Genomic DNA, 16,570 nt, shown 5'->3' with positions numbered 1-16,570 from the left:
CCCTCCTCAACACCAGGGCCCTCAGTGGGGGGCGCCTCTGGCGAGGCGAAGAGGGCCCCCACCATCTTAAGGAGAGCTGAGGGCAGGCAAGGGCTGTCGGACTACAGGGCTGCCGGGGGAGACTCCCGGGACGTGACAGGAATGCCTCCTCCGGGCGACCAGAGGTCAGTCCTCCGCTATCCCAGAGTGCCCCGGATCCCGGAAGTGCCCGGCTTCCCGGAAGCGCCCGGCTGGCTGACAGAGCTGAGTCTTGTCTGAGCGCTGCAACGCGAGGGTTGCTGGTCTGGGACTTGGGTGACGGCTGGAGGTCCGAGTTGGGGTTGGGGTGGGCGTCGGAAGGAAGCTGGGCGGTGGGATGATGGAGGAGGAGGAACTGGAGTTCGTGGAGGAGCTGGAAGCCGTGCTGCAGCTCACGCCTGACGTGCAACTCGCAATCGAGCAGGTGAGCGTTCCGCCCCCAGAGAGGAGGAGGGTGCGGGGGATGGGGCAGCTCTGGGGGAGGGACCTGGGGTTGGACCGGGAGGAAGCGGTCTTTGGGTTGAGAGTGGGGAGCTAGGCACGGAAGGGAAAGGAAAGGCTTGAGAGGAGGTTCTGGTGGGAAGAGGCTTCTGAATCTGGGGAAGGGAGAGAGCCCTTTCTAGGCGTGGGTTGTCTTTGGAGGGTGGGGCGTCCTGATGGGTTTGGGCAAAGGACCTGTGCCCCCTGAAAGGATGGACCTAGAAGAAGGGACTTCATGGGTAGCAACCTCAGATTTGGGGGGTTGTAGGGCGGTTCATTTATTTACCAGGCTGGTGTGCCACTGCTCTCGATTCTCAAACTAGCTCCTTGTGAGTGACTCGGAATTTAGAGGAGGGGGTACCTTTAATTTCTGAAGCGGATCACAGAGCAGAGGGGAAAGAGTTGAGAAAGGACCCCTTTACTATACTTAAATGGTTGAAAATTCCTGCTGCTGATCAGTTTGGGGTAGGTTAAAGAATATTCCCAGGAGGCCTCCCTTCCCTGCAGAGACTCTTTAGATGACTAAATTCTCTTTTCAAGTTTATTGAGTTTTTAAGAGTAATGATATTAGAAATAGTGATTTAGACCCTTGTACAGAGTATTGTTCCTGTTAAAGGGAGAAAATCTCTCTTAAAGGAATTGGCGTAGGGGATATGATTTAAGAAAAGGAGGGTTGTGTCACATTTACTGACCACTGGGAAGTTTTTCAAAGTAAAACATTACTACTGCTATTGCCAATAGTTAATATTTATTGAGCATTAATACTGTGGGTCTGCCACTATATTAAGTAATTTGTATTGTTCCATTTGTAGATTTTTGGATGTGTGTTTTTCTAGGAGTGGTTGGATTATCCATACAGGGCACATTTGGCACATCCTGAGGATGCCAGACCATTGGGTAAAGGTTTTGGTGTTCAGGCCACACTGCTCCCCACCCACCTCCATCTGCCAGAAAAAGACATACATTTCTGGTTTTTTGCTGAGGAAGATTCGCCTGAGCTACCATCTGTTGCAATTTTCCTCTTTTTGTATGTGAGCTGCTGCCACAGCATGGCCACTGACAGATGAATGGTATAGGTCCACGCCTGGGAGCTGAACTCCGGGCCGTGGAAGTGGATCACGGGGAACTTAACCTCTAGGCCACAGGGGCTGGCCCAAGACATACATTTCATTTGCTCTTTGGACCTAGTGGGTTCTAACTGAAGAAACAAATAATGCAGTGAGTTATTGTTTGACAAGGATTTTAGAAGAATACATTTTTGCTATTTATTAAGAAAATTGAATTCTAGCATAGGTTTATCTAATAAACCGACACCAGAGAAGAATTTGCTTCCCAGAATAACTATCTTGAGCCGGTGAAATCCAGTACCCAGGGGATCACTTGACTGTTTTTATAATCCACCTTGTTACATGTTCTTCAAGTTGCAACTTTTTTTTTTTTTTTTTGGTGAGGAAGATTAGCCCTGAGCTAACATCTGATGCCAATCCTCCTCTTTTTGCTGAGGAAGACTGGCCCTGGGCTAACATCTGTGCTCATCTTCCTCCACTTTATATGGGACGCTGCCACAGCATGGCTTGACAAGTGGTGCGCACCCGGGATCCGAACCCGCGAACCCCTGGCCCCTGAAGCGGAGAGCGCGCGCACTTAACCGCTACGCAACCAACTGGCCCCCAAGTTGCAACTTTTAAAGGGAGTTAGCTGTATTTCTCAGAAGGCAGCATTCTTTTTTCTGTTAAAGAGATGGACAGTTCCTGAATGCCAGCTTTCCATTTCCTGACACTGTCTGAAGCACAAAAATGGCTTCAATGCATAGTGAATTCTCCTGCAGAGACATCGTTGAGACGTGGAGCATAAGTCTGTCATCAAGACTTCCTTAATACAACCATGTCATCAGCTGGTTTAATCTGATAGTGCACAATGCCTGCTTATATTTCCTTGTCCTTGGAATCTTGTTGATGTCTGTGGAACTTTTCACTGTTGCACATTCTGTTAGTTGCACCAAGATGTTAAAATTACAGATTTTGGTGAAAATTAAAGAGTTACTTTAACAGCTGTTTTATTGAGCATCTGTTGTGTGTTAAGCCTTGTAAAATGAAAAGAGATATGGTTTTTGTCTTCAAAGAATTTACTAGGGAGTAGTAAGTAGGGAGGAGAGAAATAATACATAAAACAAGATGGAAAGGTGACAGCTATTTTTAATCCCCTGTCTTTGTATAGGTATTTCCAAGCCAGGATCCCCTAGATCGAGCAGATTTCAATGCTGTGGAGTATATCAATACCCTGTTCCCGACGGAACAAGTGAGTATAGCGTTTCCTTTATTTCAGTGGCTTCTGGCTCATCCTGTGTTATGATTGGTGTGTTATACGACATAATCTAAGGGGCCTTGATAAACAAGTGTGAGTTAAATTCATATCAAACTCCATTGTAACCAATTGGGGGAGATTAGCTAATACCAAATACTGTTGTTGTGTTAGAGTGGAATTCTTTATATAGGGAGCATATTATTAGAAATTGTACCCTTAGGTCGTAAGAGTCCCTGCAAACTTCCTGTAGTAAATTGGGAAGTGGAGAGAATTTTTAAAATGTCATAGAGAAAAGTGGGAGTGAGGTGGGCAGGCTAAGCCTGGAGCCATAAAACTACTTTCACTCCTGTTTCAAGATGTAACTTTTCAGACTTTCTGTTTTATTTTGTTTTGTTGAGTGATTTGCCTATACAGGTGGGTTTTTCTTGTAAAATTAGTTTTTGGGCATTTAGGTGAGAAGTAGACCAGAATTAGAAGCAGCAGAGTTGGGAGAAGGTCAGCTAGAGTTGTGCTTGGTTTTTCATTTATTAATCCAGCAAACGTTCAGTGGGTCCCTGTCAGGTGTTGTCAGTCACTGTGCCAGGCACTGGGGATAGAAAGATGAATAAGACCCAGTCCATGCCCTTGAAGTGACCATGATCAAGTGGGGAGAGACACTGGTGAATGCTGTAAGAGAGGTATGTAACAGTTCAGTGAGGAACGGAAGAACAATTCTTCCTGGGAAAATCAAAACCTCAGAGAGGAGGCAGCCCTTCTGCGAAGTCTTAAAGGATTCATCCTTTCATTTAGTCCAACTCAGCAATCATTCATTAAGTGCCTACTAAGTACCAGGCACTGTTTTAGAAACAGGAGAAATGGTAAACGTGACAGGCAAGTTTCTGGTCTCGTGGAGTCTAGTGTGGGGAAGAACACAATAAACATATCAACACATAATTAAAGAAGAAATTATCAAGTATGGTGGATGCTGTGATAAGAAGCCAGTGCAGCAATAGAGCATGACAGCCTGGGGCGGGGGGAGGGAAGGGGTGTCCTTTAGATGGGTGGTCAGGGAGGGTCTCTTTGAGGTGCTTACCTTTATGCCGAGACCTGATATCTATAAAGGAGCCAGGCTTGTGGCAATCTGGCAGAACTCTATTCTAGGCAGAGTGAACCGCTAGGTAAATCTTCCAGGATGACAAGGGAAAGAAGGTCGTTGTAAACACAAGGCAAAGGCTCGGAGAAACGCAGAGTGTCCACAGGGAGCATACCCTCATTGGAAATGAGGCTGAAGGAGTAGGCAGAGAGCAAGGATCCTGAAGGAACTATATGTCCTCTAGGCTTGTGGTCTCTAATTTTTTGGATAACACATGCCTTTCAGTGAAATATTTTCCACAGAACTAATTTTCACTGGGCTAAATTTTAAGCCTGTACCTCCAAAATATTATGTACATATCCTAGTACCAATATTAAATAAATTAAGTTTTAGTAGTGTTTGCTATATAAATAAAAACAGAGCTTTTAATATTTTCTTCTCACACCCTCATGGGTATTATTGCAAACCCTTTGGGGATGCACCCACCTTCCTCTGGAGACTGCTACTCTAGGCACTGGGTGTTCGTTGAAGGACTTTTGACAGGGTAATGACTGGATCAGATTCACATTTTAAAAATTCCCTCTGGCGGCACTGTGGAGGATGAACTGGGGGGAGACAGAACTTGGCGGGAAGACCAGTTAGCAGACTACTGTGATAGATCACTTCAGAGGGGTGATGAGAGCCTGAGTGAAGACTGGGGTGGAGGGAACAAGATCTGAGTGCTATTTAGGAGACAGAAGTCGCAGAGTTTGGTGGGTGAAGGTATGTCAAATCTAAAATTCACTGATTTACTCAACAAAAAACACCTCCTCTGCCCAGCTCTGTAAGAAATTTGGAGCTAGAGGGGTGAACAAGATAGATATGGTCCTTACAACATAGAGCTTCCGGTCTACCTTAATAGTTATTAACTATACCATTAACAGATTCTGAGTAAATTATTATGACTTTCCAAAGACTTGTTTGTATAATTACAATACAGTAATTATTAATTTTTATTTGTTACTTGCTCTCAAAAGAGCCCTAACTTCTACTACAACTATAATAATAATTAACATTGATTGGCTGCTTACTATGTACCAGGCGCCATTCTAAACACTTAACAATGATAAATTCTCCACTTTGTTAACATGCTTGTTTTGTGATGAGAATAATGAGGCACAGAGAGATCAAGAATGCTCAGCTTAAATGTGACAGCTTTGCTGTGAAGGAAGCAGGCTACATACTGTGAAAGCAGAGCCCACAGGGCCTTACTTAGTCTGAGGGATCCAACAAGGCTTCCCTGAGGAAATGGCATGTAAGCTGCACATTGTAAGCCAAATGAAGGGTTTTGAACTTTGATTTCTAGCCTGGCAGACTGGGTGGGTGTTGACACCTTTACCCTATATTGGGGGTAAGGAGGAAGGGCAGGTTTCAGTGGTAAGTAGAGTAGGAGTCGGGTGTAAAGATGAGCTCAGTTTTAAATATGTTTGGGCCATCCAGATGGAAATATGTAGCTAGATATTTGAGTCTGTAGCTCATAATCCCCATCATTGTTAATATCTTGGCATATATCCTTCCAAACTTTTTCTAATGGACATGTTAATTTTTAAATACATTAAAAGTTGGAAAAAAATGGTACCCTACTGTGTGATTGTCTTTTTTGAGATTTCACGGCCTTTAGACCTCATCATTTTCTATGAAAGAGGAAGTCTAGCAATTAGCTGGAGATAGAAATTTGGGAACAACTGGTATAAAGACAGTAGTTTTAGCTGTGAAAATATTTCATCTACCCCACCCTATCAAGAATGCTGACTGACCAAAACAGAAATAAGTGTTAGGTTTGAAAATTATGTGGGAAACCACTAGGTTCTCACTTCTTCCTGATACGTGTATGTTTTTTGTGTGTGTGAGGAAGATCAGCTCTGAGCTAACATCCATGCCAATCCTCCTGTTTTTTTGCTGAGGAAGACCAGCCCTGAGCTAACATCTGTTGCCAATCCTCCTTTTTTTTTTCCCTTTTTCTCCCCAAAGCCCCAGTAGGTAGTTGTATGTTATAGTTGCACATCCTTCTAGTTGCTGTATGTGGGACGTGGCCTCAGCATGGCTGGACAAGCGGTGCGTTGGTGCATGCCTGGGATCGGAACCCGGGCCGCCAGTAGTGGAGCGCGCGCACTTAACTGCTAAGCCACGGGGCCGGCCCTATGTGTATTTGTTTTTAAAATACTGAAGGGAGCACAGACATTTGTTGTTCCACAGATTCAGTTATATGTTGTGTCTAATTACGCCCCCATGTACATGATAGTGTGTGGTGAAGTTTCTTAGGTAACTCAGAAAAGTTATGACACGGGGTTACCTTTATTTCCCCAACCTCAGATTTATACGTAGCAGTTCATCTTCCAACCCAGATTCTCATGGACCTTGATGAAAAGGTAATAGAAAGTAGTGGCATGATTTATAATTTCTTTCAACTATTGCTAGATCTTGGCAGAACCCATCTATATACCTCATGGACCTGCAGTAAATACTTGTGAATTATGAGTTTAAAGATTTTTATTTATTTTTTTCCCCCCAAAGCTCCAGTAGATAGTTGTATGTTATAGTTGCACATCCCTCCAGTTGCTGTATGTGGGACGTGGCCTCAGCATGGCCGGAGAAGCGGTGTGTAGGTGCGCACCCGGGATCCGAACCCGGGCCGCCAGCAGCGGAGCGCGCGCACTCAACCGATAAGCCACGGAGCCAGCCCATGAATTATGAGTTTAGAATATTTAAAGTAAGGTAGATGTCAGTATGTCAGGAACAAAGTGCCGCTCTAAGAAGGAGGGTGTGTACGTGTTTGTGTTGAGTGGCAACTACTTGCAGTGTCTGTGGTTGCCTGGAAGCAGGACTGGAACAGATCCCCGGATGTTTCTAACTCACCAGGTCCAGGTGGGAGGAGCTCAGGTTTCTGTAATTAATAGGGCTTCTTGGGTGGTTCTCAAGAGTATGGGGCCGGCCCCGTGGCTTAGCGGTTAAGTGTGTGCGCTCGCTGCTGGCGGCCCGGGTTTGGATCCCAGGCGCGCACTGACACACCGCTTCTCCAGCTATGCTGAGGCCGCATCCCACATACAGCAACTAGAAGGATGTGCAGCTATGACATACAACTATCTACTGGGGCTTTGGGGGAAAAAATAAATAAATAAAATTATAAAAAAAAAAAAAAGAAAAGAGTAGCCAGGTTTGGTAACAATGATCTGGAAAACCTTTCTAGCCTCCCAGTAGGCAACTGAAGATAATCGTTTGTTCTGTTTTCTTTAGAGGTTTGATTAGGGGAAACTAGATGAAATTTATGATAAACTAATATAATTAAGAACTTTGAAAAAAGAATCATATGGAGCTATTTATGAAGAATTTTTAATGACCCCCAAATGCTCTAGATCTATGTAGTTAAGTGAAAAAAATAAGATGCCAAGTTGCTTATCGTCTCAGTTTAATTTTTTTAAAAAGCTATATATTTGCGTAGAAGGAACAGTAGAAGGCAAGATACCAAAATGCTAATGGTGGTTATACTCTGCTGGAGGTGTGAGTGATTTTAAGGATTTTCTGTAATCAGCAAGAATTGCCATCAGAATCAGGAAATATTTTTCAATAAATAAAACATTTTTATTTTTATTATTTTTTTTGTGTGTGAGGAAGATCAGCTCTGAGCTAACGTCTGCCAATCCTCCTCTTTTGTTTTTTTGCTGAGGAAGACTGGCCCTGGGCTAACATCCATGCCCATCTTCCTCTACTTTATATGGGATGCCGCCACAGCATGGCTTGACAAGCGGTGCGTTGGTGCGCGCCCAGGATCTCAACCGGCGAACCCCAGGCCATCGCAGTGGAGCGCCTGCACTTAACCGCTTGCGCCACTGGGCTGGCGCAATTAAAACATTTTTAAATGATAAAGTTAAAACTGTGCAACCACATTACAACTAAACTAGATGAGTGATTCTGAAAGAGGAAATGTATCGTCTCCACCCAGGGCAGCCCGTCTGGATACCTGTGGGGTATTATCCCAACTCCAGGAGAGGCCCTCAACCCCAGTGAGAATGACTGCCATAGTGAGGCACTGAACTGATAGCAGGAAGTATGTCATATCCCTCAGGTGTGTTGGCTGGAGAAAAATGAGGTTGAGAACCATTGTATTAGAGGGATCATGGTAGAGTAAGAAAGAGCAGAGACCCAGGAGTCAGACAGACCCCAGCCAAAGCCAGATGTGCTAAATGTTATATCCACGGCCTTGAGCAAAGCGTGTATCCTTTCAGAGCCTATTTCCCATTCTTTACACTAAAGAGGAACATAGCATGCCTAGTATGGTTGAGAGGATCAAGGGATTTAATTTCTGTAAAATGTCTAGAAGAGTATTGCATATCAGATCCACATTAAATGCTAGCACCCTTTCCCTTTTGCTTCCTCAATAGAAAATCTGAAAGATAATGGAAAAGTGGTCACCCATGGGTCCACCTAACATGCAATCAAGCATTATAATTTTAGAATATTTCTTCCTGGTCTTTTAATAGCTATATTCTTGGGGTATTTATGGCATACTTGATATTTTTAAGTGTTTTCTCCTTGTTAACATGTTATCATAAGCAATCTTCTCTCTTGTTTCTGAGCCTCCCTGCCCCCCATGTCTCTAGTGGTAGCATAAAAGTCCATTGAATAAATTTTTTTTGTGGCCTGATTTATTGAACTTTTCTATTGATGGCCGTTTAGGTTGTTCCCAAGTTTTTGCTCTATTAAATGCAATTGAGGGCCGGCCCCGTGGCTTAGCGGTTAAGTGCGCGTGCTCCGCTGCTGGCGGCCCGGGTTCGGATCCTGGGAGCGCGCCTACGCATCGCTTCTCTGGCCATGCTGAGGCCGCGTCCCACATACAGCAACTAGAAGGATGTGCAACTATGACATACAACTATCTACTGGGGCTTTGGGGGGAAAAAATAAATAAATAAAATCTTTAAATGCAATTGAACACCTGAAGGCATAAATATTTTGAATTATTCTTTTTTTTTTTTTTTGTGAGGAAGATCAGCCCTGAGCTAACATCCATGCCAATCCTCCTCTTTTTTGCTGAGGAAGACCAGCCCTGAACTAACATCTATTGCCAATCCTCTTCCTTTTTTTACCTTTTTCTCCCCAAGGCCCCAGTAGATAGTTGTATGTCATAGTTGCATATCCTTCTAGTTGCTGTATGTGGGACGCTGCCTCAGCATGGCCGGACGAGCAGTGCGTCAGTGCGCGCCCGGGATCCCGGGCCACCAGTAGTGGAGCGCGTGCACTTAACTGCTAAGCCATGGGGCCGGCCCCTATTTTGAATTATTCTTAGAAAAATTGTTATGGCTTAAACAGGACCTTCATGTCTAAGGAGTATTAAATTTAGGAAATAGTTACTGTACCGCCAAAAATCAATGTTTACTGATGTGGGATGACCTCCAAGTTATATTGTTAAGTGAAAAAAGCATGGTGCAGGATGATGTGCATTATATAAAGAAGGGGCTGTAAGTTATGGATGAGCTTTAAATACATAGATCATCTCTGAGAAGCTACGAAAGAAACTGGCTCAGAGCCATTGCCTCTGGGGAGGAGAACTTGGGGGGATGGGTGGGACGAGGGGAGAGGAAGCCTTACTTTTCACTATTTACCCTCTTCTACTATTTGAATTTTTGATGATGTAATGTTTTACCAATTTTAAATAGATTGCAATTTTTAAATTTTGATATAATTTCCCATTTTCAGAAAAGATGCCAGAAAAGTACAAAGAATTCATGGCTTCCCTTCACCCAGATTCCCCAAATGTTAACATTTTTTAAATAGTTTTTTTAATACTAAAAAATTTTTTTTAAAAAAAGAAATGGGTTCCAGCAGAGGTAGGCAAAGCAGAAACTGTTATGCCCATTGTGCATCTGAGGAGACAGAAACTGAGGGAGGTTAGACAGCTTGCCCTGTAGACGTACAGCGAGTTTGTGGTGGCAGAGTTGTGCCAAACCCAGGTCCTCTGACAACTCAGCTCCTGTTCCCGCAGCATGATTCATACCCAGGCCAGTTTTGAAGGGACGGACTTGACAGTGGATTCCTCGCTTAAAATAACATCTCTTTTCTGAGATTCATCTTTACGTCAGTCTGTTCTTGGATTTCTGAAAATTCTGAGTAACCCTTGGCTTTGTCAGAACAGTAGACAGATGTGAATGGCCCCACCTGACGTCTCAAACGCTTGTGACCTGGTTCCCTTACCAGACCTGCTCCTGGCCGGCTCCTGGCCTCCTCCTGCCAGCGCAGGTTGCCAGTAGCAATTTATAAGCACAATTCCTGCATCACCCCCAATTCCTTCTGAGGTTAAATATCTGTTGAGGGAGAAGGAAAGAGGACTTATAAAATTCTCTTTTGAAAACTTGAGTTAAAATGGTTCTATAAAATTGTACCGTCTCTATTCCATTAGGGGGCACCATTTCCTCACGTTTTCTGCTTGATGAGGTTAGAAATAGTCTATTTGTTTTTATTGTCATTGTCTTAAAAATAGAAATAACTTTATTGTAATTACAATAGCAATGCATAGTCAATATAGAGCAATTAGAAAATACTCATAGGCCAAAAGAGAAACACTTAAAATCCCTCCTTTTCGTAGATTACAACTACGATGCTGATTTCATAGATTACAGCCACTAGTAGGTATAGATGACAACTACTAGTGTTTATCCTTCCAAACTTTTTTCTAGTGGACCTATACACTTAGGAAAAAAAAATAGATTTATTTCTTTATTGAAGTATAACATAAAGTGGAGGAGTACACAAATCTTAAGTATACAGCTTGATGAATTTTCACAAAATTAATACTGCCATGTAACCACCACCCAGATCAAGAAATAAAACATTAAAAAAAAGTCTTCAGATGGTGCCTTCTTACATCCTCGTGGTCACTACCTCCCTGAAAGATAATCACTATCCTGGCTTCTAACATGAGAGACTAGTTTTACCCATTTTTGAACTATATACATGGAATTGTACTGTGTATACTCTTCTGTCTGGCTTTTTTTGTGCAACATTTTATTAGTAAGATTTATCTATGTTGTCGTGTGTTGTAATCATTCATTCACTTTCATCGCTGTGAGTATTTTGTTGTATGAGTTTGTCCTATATACCAGGGGTCAGCAAACTTTCTGTAAAGGGCTGGATGGTAAATATTTTAGGCTTTGTCGACCATTCAGTATCTGTTGCAACTGCTCACCTCTGCCATTGTAGCTCAAAGGCAGCTGTAGAGAATATGTAAATGAATGGGCGTGGCTGTGTTCCAATAAAGTTTTATTTACAAAGAATAGATGCCAGGCTGGAGTTTGCAGTAGTTGCCAACTATGCTATACTTTTGTTAAAAAAGTAAAAATTGTATCATACTGTATGATTAAATTTTTGAGATGTCATAAATAGCCATTACCTATAGCTCATCATTTCCCTGTAAAAGAGGAATTCCAGGAAGGAAAATAATAGCTGGCACTTTTCCTTCTTTATTGTAGTCTTTGGCAAACATAGATGAAGTCGTGAACAAAATTAGACTGAAAATAAGGTAAGTAACACGGTATGATTATTAATAATTAATAAAAATTATGTTGTTAATTTAGTTAATCACATTCTGGATCACACTTGTCTGTGAGAACCCTGAAATCTTAAGTTTGATGTAGATGGTAATTAAAAAAATTTTTTTTTCTTTTCTTTTCTTTTTTTTTTTACTGGAGAAGATTCGCCCTGAGCTAACATCTGTTGCCAATATTCCTCTTTTTTTGCTTGAGGAAGATTACCCCTGAGCTATATCTGTGCCAGTCTTCCTCTGTTTTGTATGTGGGTTGCCACCACAGCGTGGCTGCTGAGTGGTGTGGGTCTGTGCCTGGGATCTGAACCTGTGAACCCGGGCTGCCAAAGCGGAGCGTGCCAAACTTAACCACTATGCCATGGGGCCAGCCCCTAAAAAATAATTCTTTTATGGGGTTTCCATACGAGCCTTGTGGCAAAGGACTTGATTCTTTGATCAGTTTTATAAAATTTCAATTCAATTCAATTGTTTATAAAAAAGGAAGGAAGCTGTAACAGGCTATTCGAAACAGTTGATTATAAAAAGAAGCAAAAACATTTCTATTGTTTTTTTAAATGTTTTTATTTCTCTAGCAGATTTACCTCTTGTTTGTATTCCCAAGGCTTAGATATGAAGATGGGCTTATATGTGTATGTCTTGGCCACATACCAGCTAATAATATGATCACATCTGCTGGTTGGCATGGGTAGTGGCCCAGGATTAAACATTGTAATTAATCTAGGATGTGATTGTCTAGGGTGGTCATCAAGTGTCCTTCCTGCCCAATAGCCTTGTTCTGTTTTATCCACGTTTGAATTTCCAGTTTTGACATATGATAGATACTCAGGCAATGTTTGTTCGTTATAATTATTATTATAATGGTTGATGTCATTACTTTAAATATAGGTATTTTTTTTAAACTTTTGATGAGGAGAAGGCTTCATTTTGAATCCAAGAGATGATTTTTTTCCCTTACAACCTTTGGGTTTTTTGGTGAAGACCTCTGCCATTAATATTTTATTCAGTTGGGTGCCTTAGGAAGTACAAAGAAGCCTGTTTATTATTTTGGTGGACTTGAGCGATAACAGTTCTAATAGAGACCACTAAGTTGTCCAGGGTTTGCACAGAAAATGGAAATTCCCTAATCATCTAAAAATCACTTGTGAGCCAGTTGTTTTCAGCTTTCTCCCACCATAGCTTTAGTGGATTCTTCAAATGAAAAATGAAATTGACTGATATAAATTTCTCTGGTTGAAGTGCCATTAAATGGCCCCTGTTGAGCCACAGGGGAAAGAGAAACTGGATGCCACAGATCTGTGTTCTACAATCAGGGCCCAGAGGGCGAAGCACTGATTTCGTCTATCACTCTGGCTCCTTATCCTTTTTAAGGTTCCTGAAGAAGTTACTGAGGAAGGATTTTGTGTGCGGTAATTTGAATTCCCTGGCTTGTTCCCATAAAGTTTCAGCAACTTTGTCATTCCTGGTTTACTCCATGAAAAATACTAAAAGTTATATTGGTCCTTTAGGGCAGCTCTGAATATTAAGTGAAAATAGCCTGTTTTTTAAAAAACAAAGACGACTCATCAGTCTGTGCTGGACTTGGCTTCTTACACTACTGTTGCTGCTCCCCCGGGGTCCAAGGCCTCAGTCTTCTTTATATCCTTCAAACTTGTTTGGTTTTCTGGACAAGGAGGTGCATTTTGCAGAAGTTGATGGATAAGTTACTAACTTTTTTTTCCTTTGGTCAACCTAGAATAGAGACTTTTTTAATGATTTATATCCTTTAACTTTTTTGCTAGGAGACTGGATGACAATATTCGAACTGTTGTAAGAGGTCAGACAAACGTGGGGCAGGATGGCAGGCAAGTAAGTCACTTATTCCTCCATATTAGTTATACTCCCCTGATTTCTTTAGTCCAACAACCAAGTGACCAAACTGTGGATCTCCCTGCTTGCAGAACACTTGCTTGTTGATTTTTCCCATACGCAGCAGGAAACGTACGTGACCTGTCCCACTAGCAGCAGGGTTAGGCTGCCCAGAGCAGCTATGAACTTGCACTTGGCATCCCTTGGACCAGGAGCATGTATTGTAGCGCAGCTCACTCAGGGCCAGGGGCATGCAAGCTGAAATGAGAAAACCAAAGTTTCCTTGTCTTTCTCCTTAGTGTCAGACGTCTCTTGTGCCCTCCTTTATTTTGTGTACTGTGGCTGCTTTTATCTATCAGCTAGGTTGTTGGGATTTTGATATTACTTTTGTTGCTGCCAAAGATAGGAGTAACCTGTGCATTGAAAGACACTATCAACAGAGTAAAAAGGCAGCCTGCAGAAGGAGAGGAAATATTTGCAAATCATATATCTGGTAAGGGATTAATATGCAGAATATTTAGAGAACTCCTAAAATTCAACAACTAAAAAGCAAACAACCCAATTCAAAAATCGGCAAAGGACTTAAATAGACATTTCTCCAAAGAAGATATGTGAATGACCAATAAGCACCTGAAAAGAGGCTCAATGTCACCAATTGTTAGGGAAATGCAAATCAAAACTACAGTGAGATACCACCTCACACCCATTAGGATGGCTACTAAAAAAACAGAGAACAGCAAGTTTTGGCAAGGATGTGAAAAAATTGAAACGCTATGCACTGTTGGTGGGCATGTAAAACGGTGTAGGCACTGTGTAAAATAGTATGGTGTTTCCTCAAAAAATTCAAAATAAAATTATCATATCATCCAGCAATTCCACTTCTGGGTATTTATCCAAAAGAATTGAAAGCAGGGTCTTGAGGAGCTATTTGTACATTCATGTTCATAACAGCATTATTCACAGTAGCTGAAATGTGGAAGCAACCCAAGTGTCCATCAACAGATGAACGGATAAGCAAAATGTGATATATACATACAATGGAATATTATTTAGCCTTAAAAAGGAAGGAAATTCTGACATATGCTACAACATGGGTAAACCTTGAGGACATTATGTTAAATGAAATAAGCCAGTCACAAAAAGACAAATAGTGTATGATTCCACTTACATGAGGTACTTAGAGTAGTGAAAGTCACAAAGCTGGAAAATATAATGGTAGTTGCCAGGGGCTGAGGGAGAATGGGGAGTTATTGTTTAATGGGGATAGAGTTTCAGTTTTACAAGATGAAAAGAATTATGGGGATGGATGGTGGTGATGGTTGCATGACAGTGTCATTGTATTTAATGCCACGGAACTGTACAATTAAAAATGATTAAGGTAGTAAATTTTATGTTATGGGTATTTTACCACAATAAAATTTTTTAAAAATCAAGATGGAAATAAAGTTCATATATTGCAAAAAAAAAAAAAAAAAGATGATAGTAACCTGATATAGCTGCAGTTCCTCGTACCTAGTTCTGTCTGCAAACAGATAAGTGTAGATTCATTTCAAAGTTTTACAGTTCTTTTTGGATCCAGCTCAGGAGGCTGTTGGAAAGGAATGAAGGGAAAAAGAAGTGTGTGGGGAGGAGGTATTCTTCAATGACTGAAGGGCCAGATGTTATCTGTTAACCATTTTCCTTTTCATTTGGATTCTGTTCTTCTGTTTAGGCATCATATTTCAGAAATTGCTATCATAACAAATTCTGAGCATGCCATTTCTAGTCTTCCTCTCATACAGTGTCTGGGCCTCTCTTTTCAATACTAGTTCAATTAGGCCAGGTGTGTACCTTTGTAATAGCTTCAATTCTGTTATTTGTCCTCTTTGATATTTTTTAGTACAGCTGATTTTTTAAAATGTTCATGATGCTACCCAGATTATTTCTGGGTGGGGGGTGTAACCCTATGTAGAAATCCCCTGATCTCTCATATTCCTGTTTCCTCTGCTAGTAGCTCACTGGTGTTATGAGTCTCTTTCTTTTTCTTTTACATTTTTGGTTTTATTCATTTCTCTATTTTTCTTCCATTTTATGACTTTCTTTTCCTCTTAATAATCATCTTCCATTGGCCTGTTTGTGAGTAGTCTACCTTCTTCCTTATTGTCATCATCAGTATTTGTGTATAGACGTATCAGGTTCCTAAAACTGATCCTATTTCGTAGTCCTTGCATGGTTCTTAGTCCTTATTGCTTTGTTTTTGTCTGTTTAGGTTTCTTCCACAAAGCATCGCTTCTCTGGCAGGTGAGGCCTGGGTAAATGGGGCCCTTAGAGGTAATAAAGAATAACAGGGTAGCCTGCAAACACTCCCGCCTCATTCTGATCTGTAACTTTCCTACTATATGTCTGCTCGTGTAATCTCCCTCTTCAGAAGCCTCAGTGGCCTCTGTCTACCAGATTAAATCCAAGTTGCTTTGCTTGGCATTCTAGGCCTCAGTCTCCCTTTCAAATTTTGTCTTCTGCTGTGATTCATCCATACTGAAGACTTAGTGCTCTACAAGCAATCCCTGTGCTTTCTGGACCTATGCTGATGTACGTCTTTTTGCCTGAAATGCTTTCTCTACTCTTTTTCTTCCAGTAGCTTCAATCTTACCCGTGTAAGGCCCAGCTCAAATACTACTTCTTTCATGAAATTTTCTGTTTAGCTCATCTGGATATACAAAAGGAATCAGAGTTTTAGAACTAGAAGGACTTGGCACCCCTCTGGTCCACTCCTCTCATTTTACGGATGAGAAAATTGATCCCAGCATCCCTCAATTAGATGTATATCCTTTCTGCCCACAAACTCCCACAGCCCTGTGCTTGTGCTTTTCATCTGGCTTTTGTGTGGCTTTCATCTGAGTTACTAGTAAACACGTCTTGTCCCCTTGACTAGTTTATAAGCTCCTTGAGGCAAGAACCATATCTTCCTCATCTTCACATTTCTTGGAACGCATAGTCCATGTGCAATAACATTTTATTCAACTGTATTGAATATCTGGTCTGTGTGAGATTATTTATTGATTGTAAATAAACAAAACCCTTTACCATAAAAACATCATTTTGATCAGTGTGTGTCTTTCTTTAAAGTTGTTTAAAGCTTGATTTGTGTATGATTAGTCCCCACTTACTACTATTTGAAATAATAACACTACTGTTTAGTGTGATTCAGCCTATATTTAGGATGGCTCACTAGAAACCTTAAAATATTTATGAAGAGAGTCTCAGGTATTTAAAATTCCAAGAATGTGAAAATAAAGTGA

At 41.5% G+C, this 16,570-nt stretch overlaps 1 protein-coding gene across 1 annotated transcript in view; it reads left to right on the top strand.

The window, feature by feature from the left end:
- The first annotated feature begins 249 nt into the window (after nucleotides 1-249).
- Nucleotides 250-16,570, top strand: part of VPS53 (VPS53 subunit of GARP complex) — a 152,981-nt gene continuing 136,660 nt past the window's right edge. Inside the window, exons 1-4 of the mRNA XM_004433325.3 lie at nucleotides 250-442; nucleotides 2,716-2,796; nucleotides 11,374-11,423; nucleotides 13,226-13,292. Of these exons, the coding sequence (XP_004433382.1) occupies nucleotides 356-442; nucleotides 2,716-2,796; nucleotides 11,374-11,423; nucleotides 13,226-13,292 (285 nt within the window). The 5' untranslated portion in view covers nucleotides 250-355. The remainder of the gene's footprint in view (nucleotides 443-2,715; nucleotides 2,797-11,373; nucleotides 11,424-13,225; nucleotides 13,293-16,570) is intronic.

This window comes from Ceratotherium simum, chromosome 16 (genome assembly GCF_057802395.1).
Source record: "Ceratotherium simum simum isolate JZ-2026a chromosome 16, ASM5780239v1, whole genome shotgun sequence".
NCBI lineage: Eukaryota > Metazoa > Chordata > Mammalia > Perissodactyla > Rhinocerotidae > Ceratotherium > Ceratotherium simum.
Note: the sequence above shows the minus strand (reverse complement) of the source record. Positions and strands in the feature narration are given on the sequence as shown.